At 38.7% G+C, this 20,218-nt stretch overlaps 1 protein-coding gene across 1 annotated transcript in view; it reads right to left on the bottom strand.

Annotated features, from left to right (window-relative positions):
• The window catches only part of FAF1 (Fas associated factor 1), a 700,642-nt gene that overhangs the window by 601,324 nt on the left and 79,100 nt on the right, over positions 1-20,218 (bottom strand). The window contains exon 5 of the mRNA XM_053693495.1: positions 19,492-19,583. Within this exon, the coding sequence (XP_053549470.1) occupies positions 19,492-19,583 (92 nt within the window). The remainder of the gene's footprint in view (positions 1-19,491; positions 19,584-20,218) is intronic.

The following is a 20,218-nucleotide window of genomic DNA, read 5'->3' as shown; positions in this document are numbered from 1 at the left end:
TTTATCCATAGGATCTTTGAAAGCACAACTATCTTCGATAGGAATAGTAGTGCGTTTGTTTAGAGTAGAAACTGCCCCCTCGACCTTGGGGACTGTCTGCCATAAGTCCTTTCTGGGGTCGACCATAGGAAATAATTTCTTAAATATAAGGGGGGGGACAAAAGGTATGCCGGGCTTTTCCCACTCCTTATTTACTATGTCCGCCACCCGCTTGGGTATAGGAAAAGCGTCGGGGGGCACCGGAACCTCTAGGAACTTGTCCATCTTGCATAATTTCTCTGGAATGACCAAGTTGTCACAATCATCCAGAGTAGATAACACCTCCTTAAGCAGTGCGCGGAGATGTTCTAATTTAAATTTAAATGTCACAACATCAGGTTCAGCTTGATGAGAAATTTTTCCTGAATCTGAGATTTCTCCATCAGACAAAACCTCCCTCATGGCCCCTTCAGATTGGTGTGAGGGTATGACAGAACAATTATCATCAGCGCCCTCTTGCTCTTCAGTGTTTAAAACAGAGCAATCGCGCTTTCTCTGATAAGTAGGCATTTTGGATAAAATATTTGCTATGGAGTTATCCATTACAGCCGTTAATTGTTGCATGGTAATAAGTATTGGCGCACTAGATGTACTAGGGGCCTCCTGCGTGGGCAAAACTGGTGTAGACACAGTAGGAGATGATGTAGTATCATGTTTACTCCCCTCATTTGAGGAATCATCTTGGGCAATATCATTATCTGTGGCAGTACTGTCCTTACTTTGTTTGGACGCTATGGCACAATTATCACATAAATTTAAATTGGGAGACACATTGGCTTTCATACATATAGAACATAGCTTATCTGAAGGTACAGACATGTTAAAACAGGCTTAAACTTGTCAACAAAGCACAAAAAACGTTTTAAAACAAAACCGTTGCTGTCTCTTTAAATTTCAAACAGAAAACACTTTATTACTGAATATTTGAAAAAGTATGAAGGAATTGTTCAAAAATTACCAAAATTTCACCACAGTGTCTTAAAGCATTAAAAGTATTGCACACCAAATTTCAGAGCTTTAACCCTTAAAATAACGGAACCGGAGACGTTTTTAAATTTAACCCCTATACAGTCCCAGCTATAGTCTTTGCTGAGACCCAACCAAGCCCAGAGGGGAATACGATACCAATTGACGCCTTCTAGAAGCTTTTTCAGTGATTTTTAGATCCTCACACATGCATCTGCATGCCCTGCTCTCAAAAAACAACTGCGCAGTAATGGCGGGAAAATGAGGCTCAGTCTATAACTAGAAAGGCCCCCTGACTGAAAAAGGTGTCTAACACAGTGCCTGCCGTTTTATAAACGTTCCCCAAGATTATAAAAGCCAATTGTTAGCCTAAATCTGAATAATATGCCCAAATAAAGCAATCGATTTAGCCCATAAACATGTCTACCAGTTTTTTAGCCCATATTCAGCCCTTTATTCTGTTTGTTTGACTAAGAAAATGGCTTACCGGTCCCCATGAGGGGAAATGACAGCCTTCCAGCATTACAGTGTCTTGTTAGAAATATGGCTAGTCATACCTTAAGCAGAAAAGTCTGCTAACTGTTTCCCCCAACTGAAGTTACTTCATCTCAACAGTCCTATGTGGAAAACATAATTTATGCTTACCTGATAAATTCCTTTCTTCTGTTGTGTGATCAGTCCACGGGTCATCATTACTTCTGGGATATAACTCCTCCCCAACAGGAAATGCAAGAGGATTCACCCAGCAGAGCTGATATAGCTCCTCCCCTCTACGTCAGTCCCAGTCATTCGACCAAGAATCAACGAGAAAGGAGTAACCAAGGGTGAAGTGGTGACTGGAGTATAATTTAAAAGATATTTACCTGCCTTAAAAACAGGGCGGGCCGTGGGCTGATCACACAACAGAAGAAAGGAATTTATCAGGTAAGCATAAATTATGTTTTCTTCTGTTATGTGTGATCAGTCCACGGGTCATCATTACTTCTGGGATACCAATACCAAAGCAAAAGTACACGGATGACGGGAGGGATAGGCAGGCTCATTATACAGAAGGAACCACTGCCTGAAGAACCTTTCTCCCAAAAATAGCCTCCGAAGAAGCAAAAGTGTCAAATTTGTAAAATTTGGAAAAAGTATGAAGCGAAGACCAAGTTGCAGCCTTGCAAATCTGTTCAACAGAGGCCTCATTCTTAAAGGCCCAAGTGGAAGCCACAGCTCTAGTGGAATGAGCTGTAATTCTTTCAGGAGGCTGCTGTCCAGCAGTCTCATAGGCTAAACGTATTATGCTACGAAGCCAAAAAGAGAGAGAGGTAGCAGAAGCTTTTTGACCTCTCCTCTGTCCAGAATAAACGACAAACAGGGAAGAAGTTTGGCGAAAATCTTTAGTTGCCTGCAAGTAGAACTTGAGGGCACGAACTACATCCAGATTGTGTAGAAGACGTTCCTTCTTTGAAGAAGGATTTGGACACAAGGATGGAACAACAATCTCTTGATTGATATTCCTGTTAGAGACAACCTTAGGTAAGAACCCAGGTTTAGTACGCAGAACTACCTTGTCTGAGTGAAAGATCAGATAAGGAGAATCACAATGTAGGGCTGATAACTCAGAGACTCTTCGAGCCGAGGAAATAGCCATTAAAAATAGAACTTTCCAAGATAACAATTTTATATCAATGGAATGAAGGGGTTCAAACGGAACACCCTGTAAAACGTTAAGAACTAAGTTTAAACTCCATGGCGGAGCAACAGTTTTAAACACAGGCTTGATCCTAGCTAAAGCCTGACAAAAGGCCTGGATGTCTGAATTTTCTGACAGACGCCTGTGTAACAAGATGGACAGAGCTGAGATCTGTCCCTTTAATGAGCTAGCCGATAAACCCTTTTCTAAACCTTCTTGTAGAAAAGACAATATCCTAGGGATCCTAACCTTACTCCAGGAGTAACGTTTGGATTCACACCAGTATAGGTATTTGCGCCATATTTTATGGTAAATCTTTCTGGTAACAGGCTTCCTAGCCTGTATCAGGGTATCAATAACCGACTCAGAAAAACCACGTTTTGATAAAATCAAGCGTTCAATTTCCAAGCAGTCAGTTTCAGAGAAGTTAGATTTTGATGTTTGAATGGACCCTGTATCAGAAGGTCCTGTCTTAGAGGTAGAGACCAAGGCGGACAGGATGACATGTCCACTAGATCTGCATACCAAGTCCTGCGTGGCCATGCAGGCGCTATTAGAATCACAGATGCTCTCTCCTGTTTGATTTTGGCAATCAATCGAGGAAGCAGCGGGAAGGGTGGAAACACATAAGCCATCCCGAAGTTCCAAGGTGCTGTCAAAGCATCTATCAGAACCGCTCCCGGATCCCTGGATCTGGACCCGTAGTGAGGAAGTTTGGCGTTCTGGCGAGACGCCATGAGATCTATCTCTGGTTTGCCCCAACGTCGAAGTATTTGGGCAAAGACCTCCGGATGAAGTTCCCACTCTCCCGGATGAAAAGTCTGGCGACTCAAGAAATCCGCCTCCCAGTTCTCCACTCCCGGGATGTGGATTGCTGACAGGTGGCAAGAGTGAGACTCTGCCCAGCGAATTATCTTTGATACTTCCATCATTGCTAGGGAGCTCCTTGTCCCTCCCTGATGGTTGATGTAAGCTACAGTCGTGATATTGTCCGACTGAAACCTGATGAACCCCCGAGTTGTTAATTGGGGCCAAGCCAGAAGGGCATTGAGAACTGCTCTCAATTCCAGAATGTTTATTGGAAGGAGACTCTCCTCCTGATTCCATAATCCCTGAGCCTTCAGAGAATTCCAGACAGCGCCCCAGCCTAGTAGGCTGGCGTCTGTTGTTACGATTGTCCAGTCTGGCCTGCTGAATGGCATCCCCCTGGACAGGTGTGGCCGATAAAGCCACCATAGAAGAGAATTTCTGGTCTCTTGATTCAGATTCAGAGTAGGGGACAAATCTGAGTAATCCCCATTCCACTGACTTAGCATGCACAATTGCAGCGGTCTGAGGTGTAGGCGTGCAAAAGGTACTATGTCCATTGCCGCTACCATTAAGCCGATCACCTCCATGCATTGAGCTACTGACGGGTGTTGAATGGAATGAAGGACACGGCATGCATCTTGAAGCTTTGTTAACCTGTCTTTTGTCAGGTAAATCTTCATTTCTACAGAATCTATAAGAGTCCCCAAGAATGGAACTCTTGTGAGAGGAAAAAGAGAACTCTTCTTTTCGTTCACTTTCCATCCATGCGACCTTAGAAATGCCAGAACTAACTCTGTATGAGACTTGGCAGTTTGAAAGCTTGAAGCTTGTATTAGAATGTCGTCTAGGTACGGAGCTACCGAAATCCCTCGCGGTCTTAGTACCGCCAGAAGGGCACCCAGAACCTTTGTGAAGATTCTTGGGGCCGTAGCCAATCCGAATGGAAGAGCTACGAACTGGTAGTGCCTGTCTAGGAAGGCAAACCTTAGATACCGGTGATGATCTTTGTGAATCGGTATGTGAAGGTAAGCATCCTTTAAATCCACTGTGGTCATGAACTGACCCTTTTGGATCATGGGTAAGATTGTCCGAATAGTTTCCATTTTGAACGATGGAACTCTTAGGAATTTGTTTAGAATCTTTAAATCTAAGATTGGCCTGAAAGTTCCCTCTTTTTTGGGAACCACAAACAGGTTTGAGTAGAACCCTTGTCCTTGTTCCGACTGCGGAACCGGATGGATCACTCCCATTAATAACAGATCTTGTACACAGCGTAGAAACGCTTCTCTCTTTATCTGGTTTGTTGACAACCTTGACAGATGAAATCTCCCTCTTGGGGGAGATAATTTGAAGTCTAGAAGGTATCCCTGAGATATGATCTCTAGCGCCCAGGGATCCTGAACATCTCTTGCCCAGGCCTGGGCGAAGAGAGAAAGTCTGCCCCCCACTAGATCCGGGCCCGGATCGGGGGCTCTCGGTTCATGCTGTCTTTGGGGCAGCAGCAGGTTTCCTGGCCTGTTTGCCCTTGTTCCAGGACTGGTTAGGTTTCCAGCCTTGCCTGTAACGAGCAACAGCTCCTTCCTGTTTTGGTGCAGTGGAGGTTGATGCTGCTCCTGTTTTGAAATTCCGAAAGGGACGAAAATTAGACTGTCTAGCCTTAGCTTTGGCTTTGTCTTGAGGTAGGGCGTGGCCCTTACCTCCTGTAATGTCAGCGATAATTTCTTTCAAACCGGGCCCAAATAAAGACTGCCCCTTGAAAGGTATATTAAGTAATTTGGACTTAGAAGTAACATCAGCTGACCAGGATTTTAGCCACAGTGCCCTACGTGCCTGTATGGCGAATCCTGAGTTCTTAGCCGTAAGTTTGGTTAAATGTACTACGGCCTCCGAAATGAATGAATTAGCTAGTTTAAGGACTCTAAGCCTGTCCATAATGTCGTCTAGCGTAGATGAACTAAGGTTCTCTTCCAGAGACTCAATCCAAAATGCTGCCGCAGCCGTAATCGGCGCGATACATGCAAGGGGTTGCAATATAAAACCTTGTTGAACAAACATTTTCTTAAGGTAACCCTCTAATTTTTTATCCATTGGATCTGAAAAAGCACAGCTATCCTCCACCGGGATAGTGGTACGCTTAGCTAAAGTAGAAACTGCTCCCTCCACCTTAGGGACCGTTTGCCATAAGTCCCGAGTGGTGGCGTCTATTGGAAACATTTTTCTAAATATTGGAGGGGGTGAGAACGGCACACCAGGTCTATCCCACTCCTTAGTAACAATTTCAGTTAATCTCTTAGGTATAGGAAAAACGTCAGTACTCGCCGGTACCGCAAAGTATTTATCCAACCTACACAGTTTCTCTGGTATTGCAACGGTGTTACAATCATTGAGAGCTGCTAAGACCTCCCCTAGTAATACACGGAGGTTCTCCAATTTAAATTTAAAATTTGAAATATCTGAATCCAATCTGTTTGGATCAGAACCGTCACCCACAGAATGAAGCTCTCCGTCCTCATGCTCTGCAAGCTGTGACGCAGTATCAGACATGGCCCTAGCATTGTCAGCGCACTCTGTTCTCACCCCAGAGTGATCGCGCTTGCCTCTTAGTTCTGGTAATTTAGACAAAACTTCAGTCATAACAGTAGCCATATCATGTAATGTTATCTGTAATGGCCGCCCAGATGTACTAGGCGCCATAATATCACGCACCTCCCGGGCGGGAGATGCAGGTACTGCCGCGTGAGGCGAGTTAGTTGGCATAACTCTCCCCTCGCAGTTTGGTGAAATTTGTTCACATTGTACAGATTGACTTTTATTTAAAGTAGCATCAATACAGTTAGTACATAAATTTCTATTGGGCTCCACCTTGGCATTGGAACAAATGACACAGATATCTTCCTCTGAGTCAGACATGTTTAACACACTAGCAATAACTTGCAACCTGGTTATAATCTTTTTTAGCAAAAACGTACTGTGCCTCAAAGAGGTACTAAACGATTAAATGACAGTTGAGATAATGAACTGAAAAACAGTTATAGCATCAAACTTTAAAACAACACAACTTTTAGCAAAGGTTTTGTTCCCATTAGTAAAATAACAATAATTAAATTTGAAATAAAAATTACAGAGCAAACGTTTTTATTCACAGTCAATATAAAATTCTCACAGCTCTGCTGAGAGAATATACCTCCCTTCAAAGAAGTTTGAAGACCCCTTAGATCTGTCAGAGATGAACCGGATCATGCAGGAAATATAAGAGTAGCTGACTGGAAATTTTTGATGCGTAGCAAAGAGCGCCAAAAACGGCCCCTCCCTCTCACACACAGCAGTGAAGAGAAACGAAACTGTCACAATTAAAGCAAACAACTGCCAAGTGGAAAATAATGCCCAAATATTTATTCACTCAGTACCTCAGCAATGTAAACGATTCTACATTCCAGCAAAAACGTTTAACATGACAAATACTTATTAAAAGGATTAGTGACCTTTAACAGAGTAGTTCCGGTGAAATACCATCCCCAGAATACTGAAGTGTATACATACATGTCATTATAACGGTATGGCAGGATTTTTTCATCAATTCCATTCAGAAAATAAAAACTGCTACATACCTCAATGCAGATTCATCTGCCCGCTGTCCCCTGATCTGAAGCTTTTACCTCCCTCAGATGGCCGAGAACAGCAATATGATCTTAACTACTCCGGTTAAAATCATAGTAAAAAACTCTGGTAGATTCTTCTTCAAACTCTGCCAGAGAAGTAATAACACGCTCCGGTGCTATTGTAAAATAACAAACTTTTGATTGAAGTCATAAAAACTAAGTATAATCACCATAGTCCTCTCACACATCCTATCTAGTTGTTGGGTGCAAGAGAATGACTGGGACTGACGTAGAGGGGAGGAGCTATATCAGCTCTGCTGGGTGAATCCTCTTGCATTTCCTGTTGGGGAGGAGTTATATCCCAGAAGTAATGATGACCCGTGGACTGATCACACATAACAGAAGAAACAGCAATTGATTTTAGTTACTGTCTGCTAAAATCATCTTCCTCTCACAAACAGAAATCTTCATCCTTTTCTGTTTCAGAGTAAATAGTACATACCAGCACTATTTTAAAATAACAAACACTTGATAGAAGAATAAAAACTACATTTAAACACCAAAAAACTCTTAACCATCTCCGTGGAGATGTTGCCTGTGCAACGGCAAAGAGAATGACTGGGGTGGGCGGAGCCTAGGAGGGACTATATGGCCAGCTTTGCTGGGACTCTTTGCCATTTCCTGTTGGGGAAGAGAATATCCCACAAGTAAGGATGACGCCGTGGACCGGACACACCAATGTTGGAGAAAATAATGCTTAAACTGTAAAGTTAGATAATTCCCTAAAGGTTTAAAATATTATATCGCTTCCCTTAATATCAGTTGTAATCCTCGGTGTCAGTACTAAATGTCCCTAACCACTCGAGATTTGTCAGCGCTCAGTCACCCAGTGACTTTAGGTAACTATAGCTATCTTAGTGTCAGATAGCTAGTGTCTAATGGTTTAAACGATCCATACAGGAGGGGGCTATGCTAACTGTGCATAAACATGTATAACCAATGTATACATATGTACATACACCCTCAAACAAATGATGTAAACATTATAAACACACCCACGCACAGTCCGTGTGCACAAATACATGATACATATATACACAAGTAGTGGTGTGGTAATAAAGGACAGTGTTATGAATAGGTTTCATCCCATTCCTAAGTATTTGGTAATTTTAAAATTAATAGTACTAACAAAATGGAGTTAAGTGTTGTAACATACAATTAACATAAATGTTATAAGAACATGATATTTGTTTAAATTATCCTTGTGTAATATAATAAAATAAGGAATTATATGGTGATAATAAGATATGTGAAAGTACAATATTATGTATGAATGTGAAATAATTTAATCAAGTGCTCTTAATACTAATGTTATAAAACATAATATTTGTTTGGATCAACTTTAAATAGTGTGATAACAAACAAATGATAATGTTAAATAGTGTAAAAGTGAATGCATATTTTAATATGACACAAATGCATCAGTGTAGCAAATTTAATTTGCCACACACACACATATATATATATGTGTATGTAGCAAACCAAATATTGAGTGTTAAAAGACGCAATTGATATCAATGTTGTTAAGGCATAATATTTATTGAGTCAACTTTATATAATGTGATAAGATAAAATAAGTGGTAATATTATGTTTATATAAGAGTGAATACTTGTTAGTAAATGTGATAGATATGTGTCATGATGAATATAACACATCGTGATGATGATGTGGTGACAATATCATATGGTCCACATCACACTAGGGGTTGATGATATAATCTGATGTCTACAATATCTTTTACGTAATGGTGTCTGAGGAGAATTTTTCTTAGTGATCAATACAAATTTCAGTTAGTGTACTTCTATCTAACGATACAAATTGAAAAAATTGTTATATAATATATCAGGTATATCATATTGATATATGTGATTTTGTGTGTCTAAATAGATTATTTTGATAATCTATGTGATATATTACTATCTATCAACGTATAAGTGTGGATATGATACCAATGAGTGTCTATTTGTGATGATACTCGGGTGATAAATATATAACTAAACCACTGACAACACACACATCCACATACATACACATAAACATATATACACATATAGCCATATACATATATATATATATATATAGCAAGAGATATGAGTGGCTAACCTATACTGGTAAATCTCTGAGGTTTGTATACCAACTGGTTTATTACTATCACCCGTTAGCTCTCTGTTCCATCCCTGATAGGGCGCCCCCTACGTTTGTTTTTTTGCATTTCTCTAGATACACTGCTAGCAGTGGATCTGGTTTTTGGCTATTAGGGGTTGCCGACCTATCTAGTATTACAATCATGTTATCCACGATAGAAAGATCTAATAGGAGGATAAACAATGGTGGTTCATTGACCTCTTAACATACTAATGAACTCAATGAACCTACTCTATCAATGATCAATTTATTTAATAAATTGGAGAATCTGTTGAAAGTTGAACACAGACATTTGTGGGATTCTGAGACCCTCAAAAAATATAAAAATAAAAACCAGATTCCTAGAGGCTTAAGAGTACTGAAAAATTGCTCATTTAAAGATGATTTGGAAGTCCAAAAAGAATGGGAAGATGCCCTCAACGTCTGTGGTCAAACTTTCTTAGACATTTTGATTAAACATAGACAAAAGTTATATACTGCTGTAGGTATAGAGATCGATCAGATTCAGAAGGACTTAGAGAAATTTATTGGACATAATGATTTTGAAAAAGAAAGGAAAGCAGCGTATGACAACGCTGAAGAATATCAAAAAGAGATTATCAGAAAGAAAAATAAAAAATTAATTAGGGATGATGGTGATTACACCAAGGGGGAGGTATACACTTTTAATCGTACCTCCAATAGGAGGATACATACACAGTCTAATGAAGGTAATACTAGGACTAATATGTACAGACATCCAAATGAGAAATCTAACAATAATTCATCGCATATGAATGCCAATACACAATCTAGGTCACATTATCCTGAACAAAATAGTCACTGGAAGTATTCACTCTTACATAAACATAATATTACCACTTATTTTATCTTATCACATTATATAAAGTTGACTCAATAAATATTATGCCTTAACAACATTGATATCAATTGCGTCTTTTAACACTCAATATTTGGTTTGCTACATACACATATATATATGTGTGTGTGTGGCAAATTAAATTTGCTACACTGATGCATTTGTGTCATATTAAAATATGCATTCACTTTTACACTATTTAACATTATCATTTGTTTGTTATCACACTATTTAAAGTTGATCCAAACAAATATTATGTTTTATAACATTAGTATTAAGAGCACTTGATTAAATTATTTCACATTCATATAGAGCTGCAACAACTAATCGTCATAATCGATAATAATCGATTATGAAAATAGTTGTCAACGAATCTCATAATCGATTAATCGATTAGTTGGTTTGCAATTAGTTGGTCTGTGCACAACACCAGCTGCTTCACTCCAATGAATTCCTGCACATGGTATTGTGTTTTATGTTTATGTCCTTAGCCTAAAGGATGTTTACAGACGTCTACTTTTCACTTTTTCAGGACAGCATAAGTTTACAACTACCCCTGGCTTATGTACAACCCAGATATAATAGGAGTCATCATTTGGATTGTTTATATTAAATCAGGTGATTTGGAACTATGCTTTGTATGATATAGTGCCAAGCTTGTTGTTTACACCTAGCCCCTAGATTGATGGGAGTTATTTAAATTGATGTGCACTATTATCTGTTTGCACAATTATTAGCAGATCGCTTGCTATTGCTGATTATATGTACTGTATAAATAAATGTGTAAGGCTTTGTCCTGTTATTGATATACAGTCCTTAGCACTCCTGATTTTGTTTTTTATTGTTTTTTTATATTTTTAATAAATTGTTATAATATGTACCAGATTCAACCTTTATAAGTATATATTCGTTCTTTTTAGAGCGGACTAGATATTTCCCCATAACATTATAGCTGGTTATTTACCATTGCATATAGATATTCAAGATATTTTTATGTTAGAATGAAGTCAAGGGTTACTTTATTGAAAGGCCCCTTGCCAAGGTAGAAAATACTTAGCATTGGTGAAGAGCTAACAAAGATAAATATCCCACTTTGGTGAAATTGGCAAAACCCTATTTATGCATCTCAAGAACCTCAACGTCATCTGAGTGCCTCGTCTCTGCTGCAGGAAATATAGCTGCAAACAGAGAACCAGCCTTAGCCAGAAGCATGTGGACATGTTGAGATGTTTGCATTTCAATGCAAAGTTTCACAAAGAGTGAATAACAGAATGTTATTAACAGTGATAGTTTAACTCTTTCTAGTTCTACCTCTTTTCAAACAGTTTGTGGTTTTGTTTAATTATAAAACTGTGCTCTGCTGCTTAAAAATTGAAGAAACAGTTGTGTTAATGTAAAGTTTTAGTCTGAAGTTTATATTTGTAACACTCATTATGTGGATTTAATTTAAAACACAGAAAACTATTAATGATTCTCTTTTTATCCGATTAGTCGATTAATCGAAAAAATAATCGGCCGATTAATCGATTATGAAAATAATCGTTAGTTGCAGCCCTACATTCATACATAATATTGTACTTTCACATATCTTATTATCACCATATAATTCCTTATTTTATTATATTACACAAGGATAATTTAAACAAATATCATGTTCTTATAACATTTATGTTAATTGTATGTTACAACACTTAACTCCATTTTGTTAGTACTATTAATTTTTAAATTACCAAATACTTAGGAATGGGATGAAACCTATTCATAACACTGTCCTTTATTACCACACCACTACTTGTGTATATATGTATCATGTATTTGCGCACACGGACTGTGCGTGGGTGTGTTTATAATGTTTACATCATTTGTTTGAGGGTGTATGTACATGTGTATACATTGGTTATACATGTTTATGCACAGTTAGCATAGCCCCCTCCTGTATGGATCGTTTAAACCATTAGACACTAGCTATCTGACACTAAGATAGCTATAGTTACCTAAAGTCACTGGGTGACTGAGCTCTGACAAATCTCGAGTGGTTAGGGACATTTAGTACTGACACCGAGGATTACAACTGATATTAAGGGAAGCGATATAATATTTTAAACCTTTAGGGAATTATCTAACTTTACAGTTTAAGCATTATTATCTCGGTACCTAAGTGGGCAGACCAGACTTATCGGACCAGCCCATATATACGCCCATCACTTTGTGAGCAAATCACAGAACAGTCCTCTGATTCAGAACGTTAGAGCCAATTGGCTCACGTCATAAGGGGCGGACTATTATCGGCTCAGAGTGTTTAGGAAACAATTATAATTATAATACAATACAGTCGCCACTCAATATTAATGCCCTAATATGATAGCAAATCTTTTAAATACGTATGGCATAATTTGTTTATCACTTACCAATTGTCTGTTAAAGCATTAGGCTTATTAATACCGGATTCGATTGAAAAGACATTCCAGACATGCGCAGTCAATACACCCACACGCCAAACAAACCTCTTGCAAATCACTTTCTTTTGACAAATAACTTCAACATGTCAACACATTTACTAAGCGATTTGACAGCTCAGCACAAGATTTTTTAAGGTTTGTTTTTAAGGTTTGTTTTAAGCTGAATAGATATCCACTTTCATGATCCCTGTATTACATGCAACTGTGTATTATATCATGAGATTGTATGAATTGAGGTGTATACTATTTTTCTACCAACAATGACAATGGCATTTAATTTGATGCATCAAATATTAATATAGGACTACATGTTTTGATTTATAATAGTGGGAGCATCTTAGGATCTAACACTTTGAACTTGTATCTTTATTGTATTTTATTATTAACCAGATAGGATATCAAGTAATGTTGTTTATACAGAAATAGCCACACTGGTCAATGGTTTAAATATTTCATATATGAAAGGTATTTGAAATGACAATTATTTAGTAGGAAATGTATTAAAAGAGGTATTTGTAATGACAACTGTCAAGTAGGAAATGTACTATTATCTTTATTTGGACCTCCCAAGCTCCTCCTAGCATCATGTGATGCCAATTAACATTAATTGATGTTCCATGTGTATATATAGCAAGTGTTCAGAAATGTTTTTACTAAGCCTGATGAAACAGCCTTGAGCTGAGAAACGCGTAGCTCTGTTTTTATATTTTTAATAAAACTCCTGTTTTTATATTGGGACACTTGCTATTTTTTCCATTTTTTCTATTATCCTTGTTGCTACATTACTTTTTGCTGAGAGGAGCCTGATAGCACTGGGCCTCCCTCTGTCTCACTGGAGGCTCCTGGATTTCCTGGTTTCCGGCAAGCCTTTGATTAAGTCTGGTGGGTGACCATATTGATCCCATCTTGCCTCTATAGCATCAAGGGAGATGCTACAACAAATGTGAGTACCTTATTCAAATACTTACTGACTCATATTTGTCAAGACAATACTAGGCCATATAGGCACCATTTGTCCTTTTATGTTGTTCATCTAGACATCTCATCTACACCGGAATTTGGTCTCCTGGGTGACTAATAGAAATCCCAGACTGCTGCTATAGCACTATCTGAAGTGCTTTCCTGAATGTGAGTTGATATTGTATATTCACACAGATTTATCTTCTGGACCAGACAATATTGGGCCATGTGGCGCTTCTGTCTATTCTTGTCTTTTTAGACTGATGTCGATTGGCTGCTGTTCATTTCTTCCTTTTTTTACCTGCAGCTGTACAGCAGCTGAAGTATAACTGTTTACAGAACACTTACTCTTGTGAGCTGAGGAAATTGTGATGGAAAATATCTTCCTTTTTACATAGAGATGTTCAGGTGATATTTTCCTAAGTGATTTAGCATATAGGTATTATGTCTCTTTAAGAGATGTTTATCTCACTATGCAGGTTCTGGATGTGAAGGAGACTCCTATATTACACCATAAAATCTAAAAAAAAAAAATTAAAAAAATGTAGCGTGATTTCTCTCCATGGCGGCAAATTTTTGATCATCAGGCTATACCAGAAGAGATAGATAGGGGGAAAACTAGGTTTTAACATAGAGACACCCTATATTTTATAGAAACTGAACCTTTACACTTATTTTTTCAATATTTAAACAACTAATATAATAAAAAAATAACTACATATTATTGTCAGCCTAATCTTTGCATTTAATTCAGCATTATGTCTAGCCTGTATTTATGGTGTAATATCCTTTTCACCTCTTCTGGGAGTTAGGTAGCATAGCTTCTCCAGTACACACAAACATCGTGGCATGGGAACCTGACTTATATAGCAAATTCCAGGTGCTGACAAAAAGCTGGAGTAGGTAAAACTAATGCCTTGGTTAGTATTCAAAGCCAGGCATATAAACTATGCACATATTTACGTAGAACTGTTTGGTGCTCGTAGATCATAAAAAAAATTGTTAAGCCAGAAAAAAAAAAAAATAATAATAATTAAAAAAAAAAATATTAGGAGCCAGAATAAACAAAAATATAAACTATATCAGTTATTTAATTATTAGGTGGTCAAAGTAATATACAAAGTAATTTAATTAACTCTTGGTTGGAAGTAACATACAAAACCAGCAATTTACTGCCAGCAACACACACAGAACCAGGATTTCCCTCCCTCCCTGGGTACTGGCACTTTGTTTTGCATGCATGTGTTCAGAAACTGTGAATGAATCTCTTAATTTTCAGGGGAAAAAAATAAAAACACAGCAGTAATTTAACCTTTTAAATCCGTTATGGCGTGTTATTCCGTCCTAACCGCGTGGGGCTTTAGCGCCGTTAGGACAGAATAAAACATCCTAGCCGTTTGGCTGTCCTGAAGCCAAAGGCGCTTCCTGGATCTGATGGTGGTCTGGAGGGCGTGCCTAGAGTCATAGGGACACCCCCCTGACCAGAGCCCATAACAGAAATCTTGCAATCGGGTGCACGATTTCAATTTGTCTACATCGGAACATTGTTTTGCTGTAGACAAATTGACCCTGGTAATGCAAATACAGCAAAGATTTACTTGACTTCCCAAAGCACACTAATACATATAACCGTATGGACCTGGCAAACAGATCTCACCCTTCCAAAAAAAAAACTGGCTTCCTCCCAAAGCAAAAACAAAATAAGGAGTGAACTTTGCAAAGGATAAAACTAATTTTGCATGATACAAGAGTAATGTTAAGCTATTATAACTGTATTTGTTTTATGTATTAAGTGTTTTGGTTATTTTTGCTAAGATACTTTAATGTTATATTCACATAAGATTAAAGGGTAGTCTAGACCTAATACATAATTTTGATAACGTTGCAAGATGCTTGTGTGGTATGTACAGTGGGTATTGAAAAGTATTACCCCCCTTGAAAATAATCACATGTTGTTGCTTTGTAGCCTGAAATAAAGACAGACACAGTTTTTGTTTATCCGGTTGTATTAACTCAGTGCAACTTATAACATCTAAGTGAAAGATATAACACCAACATGTCAGGCAAAGATAAAGACAATTCAAAAACAGAATCACTGAGTTGGAAAAAGCATCACCCCCTTGTGTCAGTATTTTGTTGAACCACCTTTTGCTTTAATTACAGCCTTTAGTTTGTTGGGATATGTCTCTACTAACTTTGCATATCTAGACTGTGCAATATTTGCCCACTCTTCTTTGCAGAACTTCTCCAGTTCCATTACATTTGATGGTGACAGTTTGTGGAATGCAATCTTCAAGTCATGCCACAGATATTAAATGGGTTTTTAGTCTGGGCCATGCAAGAGCATTCACCTTTTTCTCCTTCAACCACTGTGTGGTCATTTTTGCTGTGTGCTTTGGGTCATTGTCATGTTGGAACGTAAACCTTCTTCCCATTGACAACTTCATGGCAGAGGGCAGCAGATTTTCCTCAAGAATTTTACGGTATTTTGCCCCATCCATTATTCCTTCTATCCTGACAAGTCCTCCAGTGCATGCTGCAGAGAAACACCCCCATAACAGGATGTTACCACCTCCATGCTTTACTGTAGGTATTGTTATTTGGATGGTGAGCTGTATTGGATTTCCTCCACACATATCGTTTGGTGTTGAGGCCAAATAATTCAATTTTAGTTTTATCTGACCATAACATCTTGTTCCATGTGGCCTCAGAAACTCGTAGGTGTGTTATGGCATAGCTCAGTTGTGACTGCATGTGGCCTTTCTTAAGGAGTGGCTTTTTCTTGCAAGCCTCCCAAACAAGCCACATTTGTGAAGAATTTGTGATATTGTTGTTACATGCACACAATGGCCACTCTGTCATACATTTCTACAACTGCTTCAGAGTTGCAGTGGGCCTCTTGGTAGTCTCTCTGACCAGTTTTCTCCTAGCTCTTTCATCCAGTTTGGAGCAACGTCCTGATCCAGAGTTGGTCTGTGTTGTACCAAATACCTTCCACTTATTAATAATAGACTTCACTGTGCTTCTAGGCTTTGATAAAGCCTTTGAAATTTTCTTGTATCCATCTCCTGACTTGTGCCTGTCCACAACATTATACCAGAAATATTTTGACTGTGCCTTGCCACCCATAGATGATTGTTTGCTTCAGTTGCACTACCAGTGACTAAGATGCTCCAGGAAAGCTCTTTTCATGCTGAGTTAATCAATATGCCCACAGCTGATCACAATTAAAGGTCAAATGGCTTTGTGTGTGCCGTTGAGAAGGTGATTACACCTGATTGAGTTTACAAGTAATTTTAGGAGGGGGTGATCCTTTTTCCAATTCAGTCATTCTGTTTTTGAATCGTCTTTATGTTTGCCTGAAATGAAATTATATATTTCACTTGATAAACAAAAACTGCGTCTGTCTTTATTTCAGGCTGCAAAGCAACAAAACGTGATTATTTTCAAGGGGGGGGTGATTCTTTTCAATACCCACTGTAACAATAAGTAATAAAAAATAAGTATTGGATTTAGACTGTCCCTTTAAGCTTTATCCTTTGCAAAACCCAAATCCGATTTTGTTTATTTTACTTATTTTGTTTGCAATTTAACCCTTTTCCAAAATCATGCTATGTCCCTTAGATTATGGCTAATCCGAAATAGGTTATTCTATGGCAAAAATGTCCTACTTTCTGCCTCTGGATTCTGAGTGAGAAAACAGACACATTTCTTTAAAATCCCTCCCATTGCAGGAGCGGTTAACTCTAAATTGGTAGCTGCATTCTGAGGGTAATCTCTCAAACACAACAAAACAATGCAAGATTTAAACGTTTGTAACTAATATAAATAAGCCTTTATGTATCTTGTATTTTAAATGTGGAGAAGTGCATCATAATTTTTTGGTTATATATTTGAAGTTGTAGAAATGCATCTATTAAAAGTCATCACTGACAGAGGAATATTTTCTATTGTGCACACCAACAACTGCAATAACTTAAAACAAGCATATTCTTCTACTGCTAAATGAAATGCATTGGCACTTGTCCCATTATGTGCTATAACAATGTGATTTATATTGCAGTGGGCCTTGTATGCTAAAATATTATAATCAATCGCATTATATAAAGTGAGGCTGGAGGGAAGATCATATACAGAGAGAGATTCACATGTCTTGGTGGTGTCAGATGGGGGGGCGGGGGGGTCTACTGATCTGTTAGCAATCTGTTGTTCATGTGCACGGTCACAATACAAAGAAAGTGATACTCATGCATTTCTTGTTATGGTTACTGCTATAGTTTTAATGAAAAAGAAGTATTAGCAATGTTTAAAACATGACAATGTAAAACCACCTTCTTGTTTGTCTCCTCTGCATAAAACCACAGAAACTGCTAATAATTAATGTTCAGTATTTAGCCAGTTCAGCTTTTCTGTACCTGACAACAGAGGTCCTTGTTTTGTTTTGCTATTGTGCTTTGCCTTATGCTCCCTAGAGGCCAAACTGTAAAATTCTGTAGCCCAGGAATTCAAAATGTTGCAAATAGGCTAAACCAGCTGTTTGTTTTGCAGGTTACAGAAATTTGATTTTTGGCCTCTAGGAAATGTGCAACAATCACAGCTTTTACACACAAGCAACATGTGTTTGATGTTCCCGTTAATTACTTATGTTACTGGACGCCGCTGGAACACCTGACCTCTCCCCTACATTATATATAGCCTGAGGCTGCAAGGAGACTACTAGCAAACGTCTTATGTTGCTGGACGCCCCTGGAACACCTGACCTCTCACCTTCATTTTCTCTATCCTGAGGCTGCAAGGAGACTACTAGTGAACGTCTTATGTTGCTTGATGCCCCTGGAACACCTGACTGCTCACCATTATTATATCTATCCTGAGGTTGCAAGGAGACTACTAGCGAACGCCTTATTTTGCTGGACGCCCCTGAAACACCTGACCTCTTACCTACATTATATCTAGCCTGAGGCTGCAAGAAGACTATTGGCGAACGTCTTATGTTGCTGGACGCCCCTGGAACACCTGACCTCTCACCTTCATTATATTTATCCAGAGGCTGCAAAGAGACTACTAGCAAACATCTTATGTTGCTGGACGCTCCTGGAACACCTGACCTGTTAAATTCATTATATCTATCCTGAGGCTGCAAGGAGACTACTAGCGAACGTCTTATGTTGCTGGACGCCCCTGGAACACCTGACCTCTCCCCTTCATTATATCTAGCCTCAGGCTGCAAGGAGACTACAAGAGAATGTCTTATGTTGCTGGACAACGCTGGAACACCTGACCTCTTACCTTCATTATAACTATCCTGAGGCTGCAAGGAGACTACTAGCGAACGTCTTATGTTGCTGGACGCCCCTGGAACACCTGACCTCTCCCCTTCATTATATCTAGCCTGAGGCTGCAAGGAGACTACAAGAGAATGTCTTGTGTTGCTGGATACCGCTGGAACACCTGACCTCTTACCTTCATTATATCTAGCCTGAGGCTGCAAGGAGACTTCTAGCGAATGTCTTATGTTGCTGAACGGCCATGGAACACCTGACCTCTTACCTTCATTATATCTATCCTGTGGCTGCAAGGGGACTACTAGCAAATGTCTTATGTTGCTGGACACCCCTGGAACACCTGACCTCTTACCTTCATTATATCTTTCCTGAGGCTGCAAGGGGACTACTAGCGAACGTCTTATGTTGCTGGACGCCCTTGGAACATCTGACCTCTCCCCTTCATTATATCTAGCCAGAGACTGAAAAGAGACTACTAGCAAATGTCTTATGTTGCTGGAAACCCCTGGAACACCTGGCCTCTCACCTTCATTATATCTAGCCTGAGGCTGCAAGGAGACTACTAGCAAACGTTATATGGTTCTGATGAGCAGTTTACAAACAAGTGATTTGCACAAAGTTCATACTCACTGTATCCTCCACATCTCCAGATTTCCAACCTTTTAACAACATTTTAGACGCAGGAACCTGAAGCTCATTCTCTAGAATCTGTTTAATGTCTCCTGCAGGTGAGAGAAAGAGAGAGAAGAGGAAGCAGAGTGAGATAAACAGACAGCACACATAAGGTACTTTGCTTTGTGGTGTATATGTATAAACATCTCAATAAAAATAAGTAAAAGTTAACAGCAATTCGCAACCTACTGGTCTGGCCAGACAACTCAAACAATATACTCACTACAAGTTTCTGGGTCACGCGTAGTGAGTATATTGTTTGAGTTGTCTGGCCGGACCAGTAGGTTACGACTTGCTGTTAACTTTTACTCATTTTTATTGAGATATTTTTATTTTGTAAGTACTAGTTTTTATTATTGTGCAACATTATAACATTATGAACAGTTCCTTTGTACTGTATTGATAGCAGATATCACTATACTGCCAGCAGGCATTGATGTATTGAGAATGTTTTACAAGTGAATTGTATCTTTAGTGTTTAAATTGCTACTAAAACTGTGATCATTCACTCTGTATAGCGGTTGCATCTATGTTTGCATATTTTGCATGCTGTGTTTTATATATTTAAAAAAAAACATTAGTATCTACACTATAAGGTTGTTTCGCACTGTTATTTGCAGCGCTGTTACCAATTGTTATTTACTTTTTTGTTTATCCTTTATAACAGCTGCTCATACACAAATTT

Source organism: Bombina bombina, chromosome 10 (genome assembly GCF_027579735.1).
Source record: "Bombina bombina isolate aBomBom1 chromosome 10, aBomBom1.pri, whole genome shotgun sequence".
NCBI lineage: Eukaryota > Metazoa > Chordata > Amphibia > Anura > Bombinatoridae > Bombina > Bombina bombina.
The sequence above is the reverse complement of the archived record's forward strand: the minus strand, read 5'-3'. Positions and strand labels throughout refer to the sequence as shown.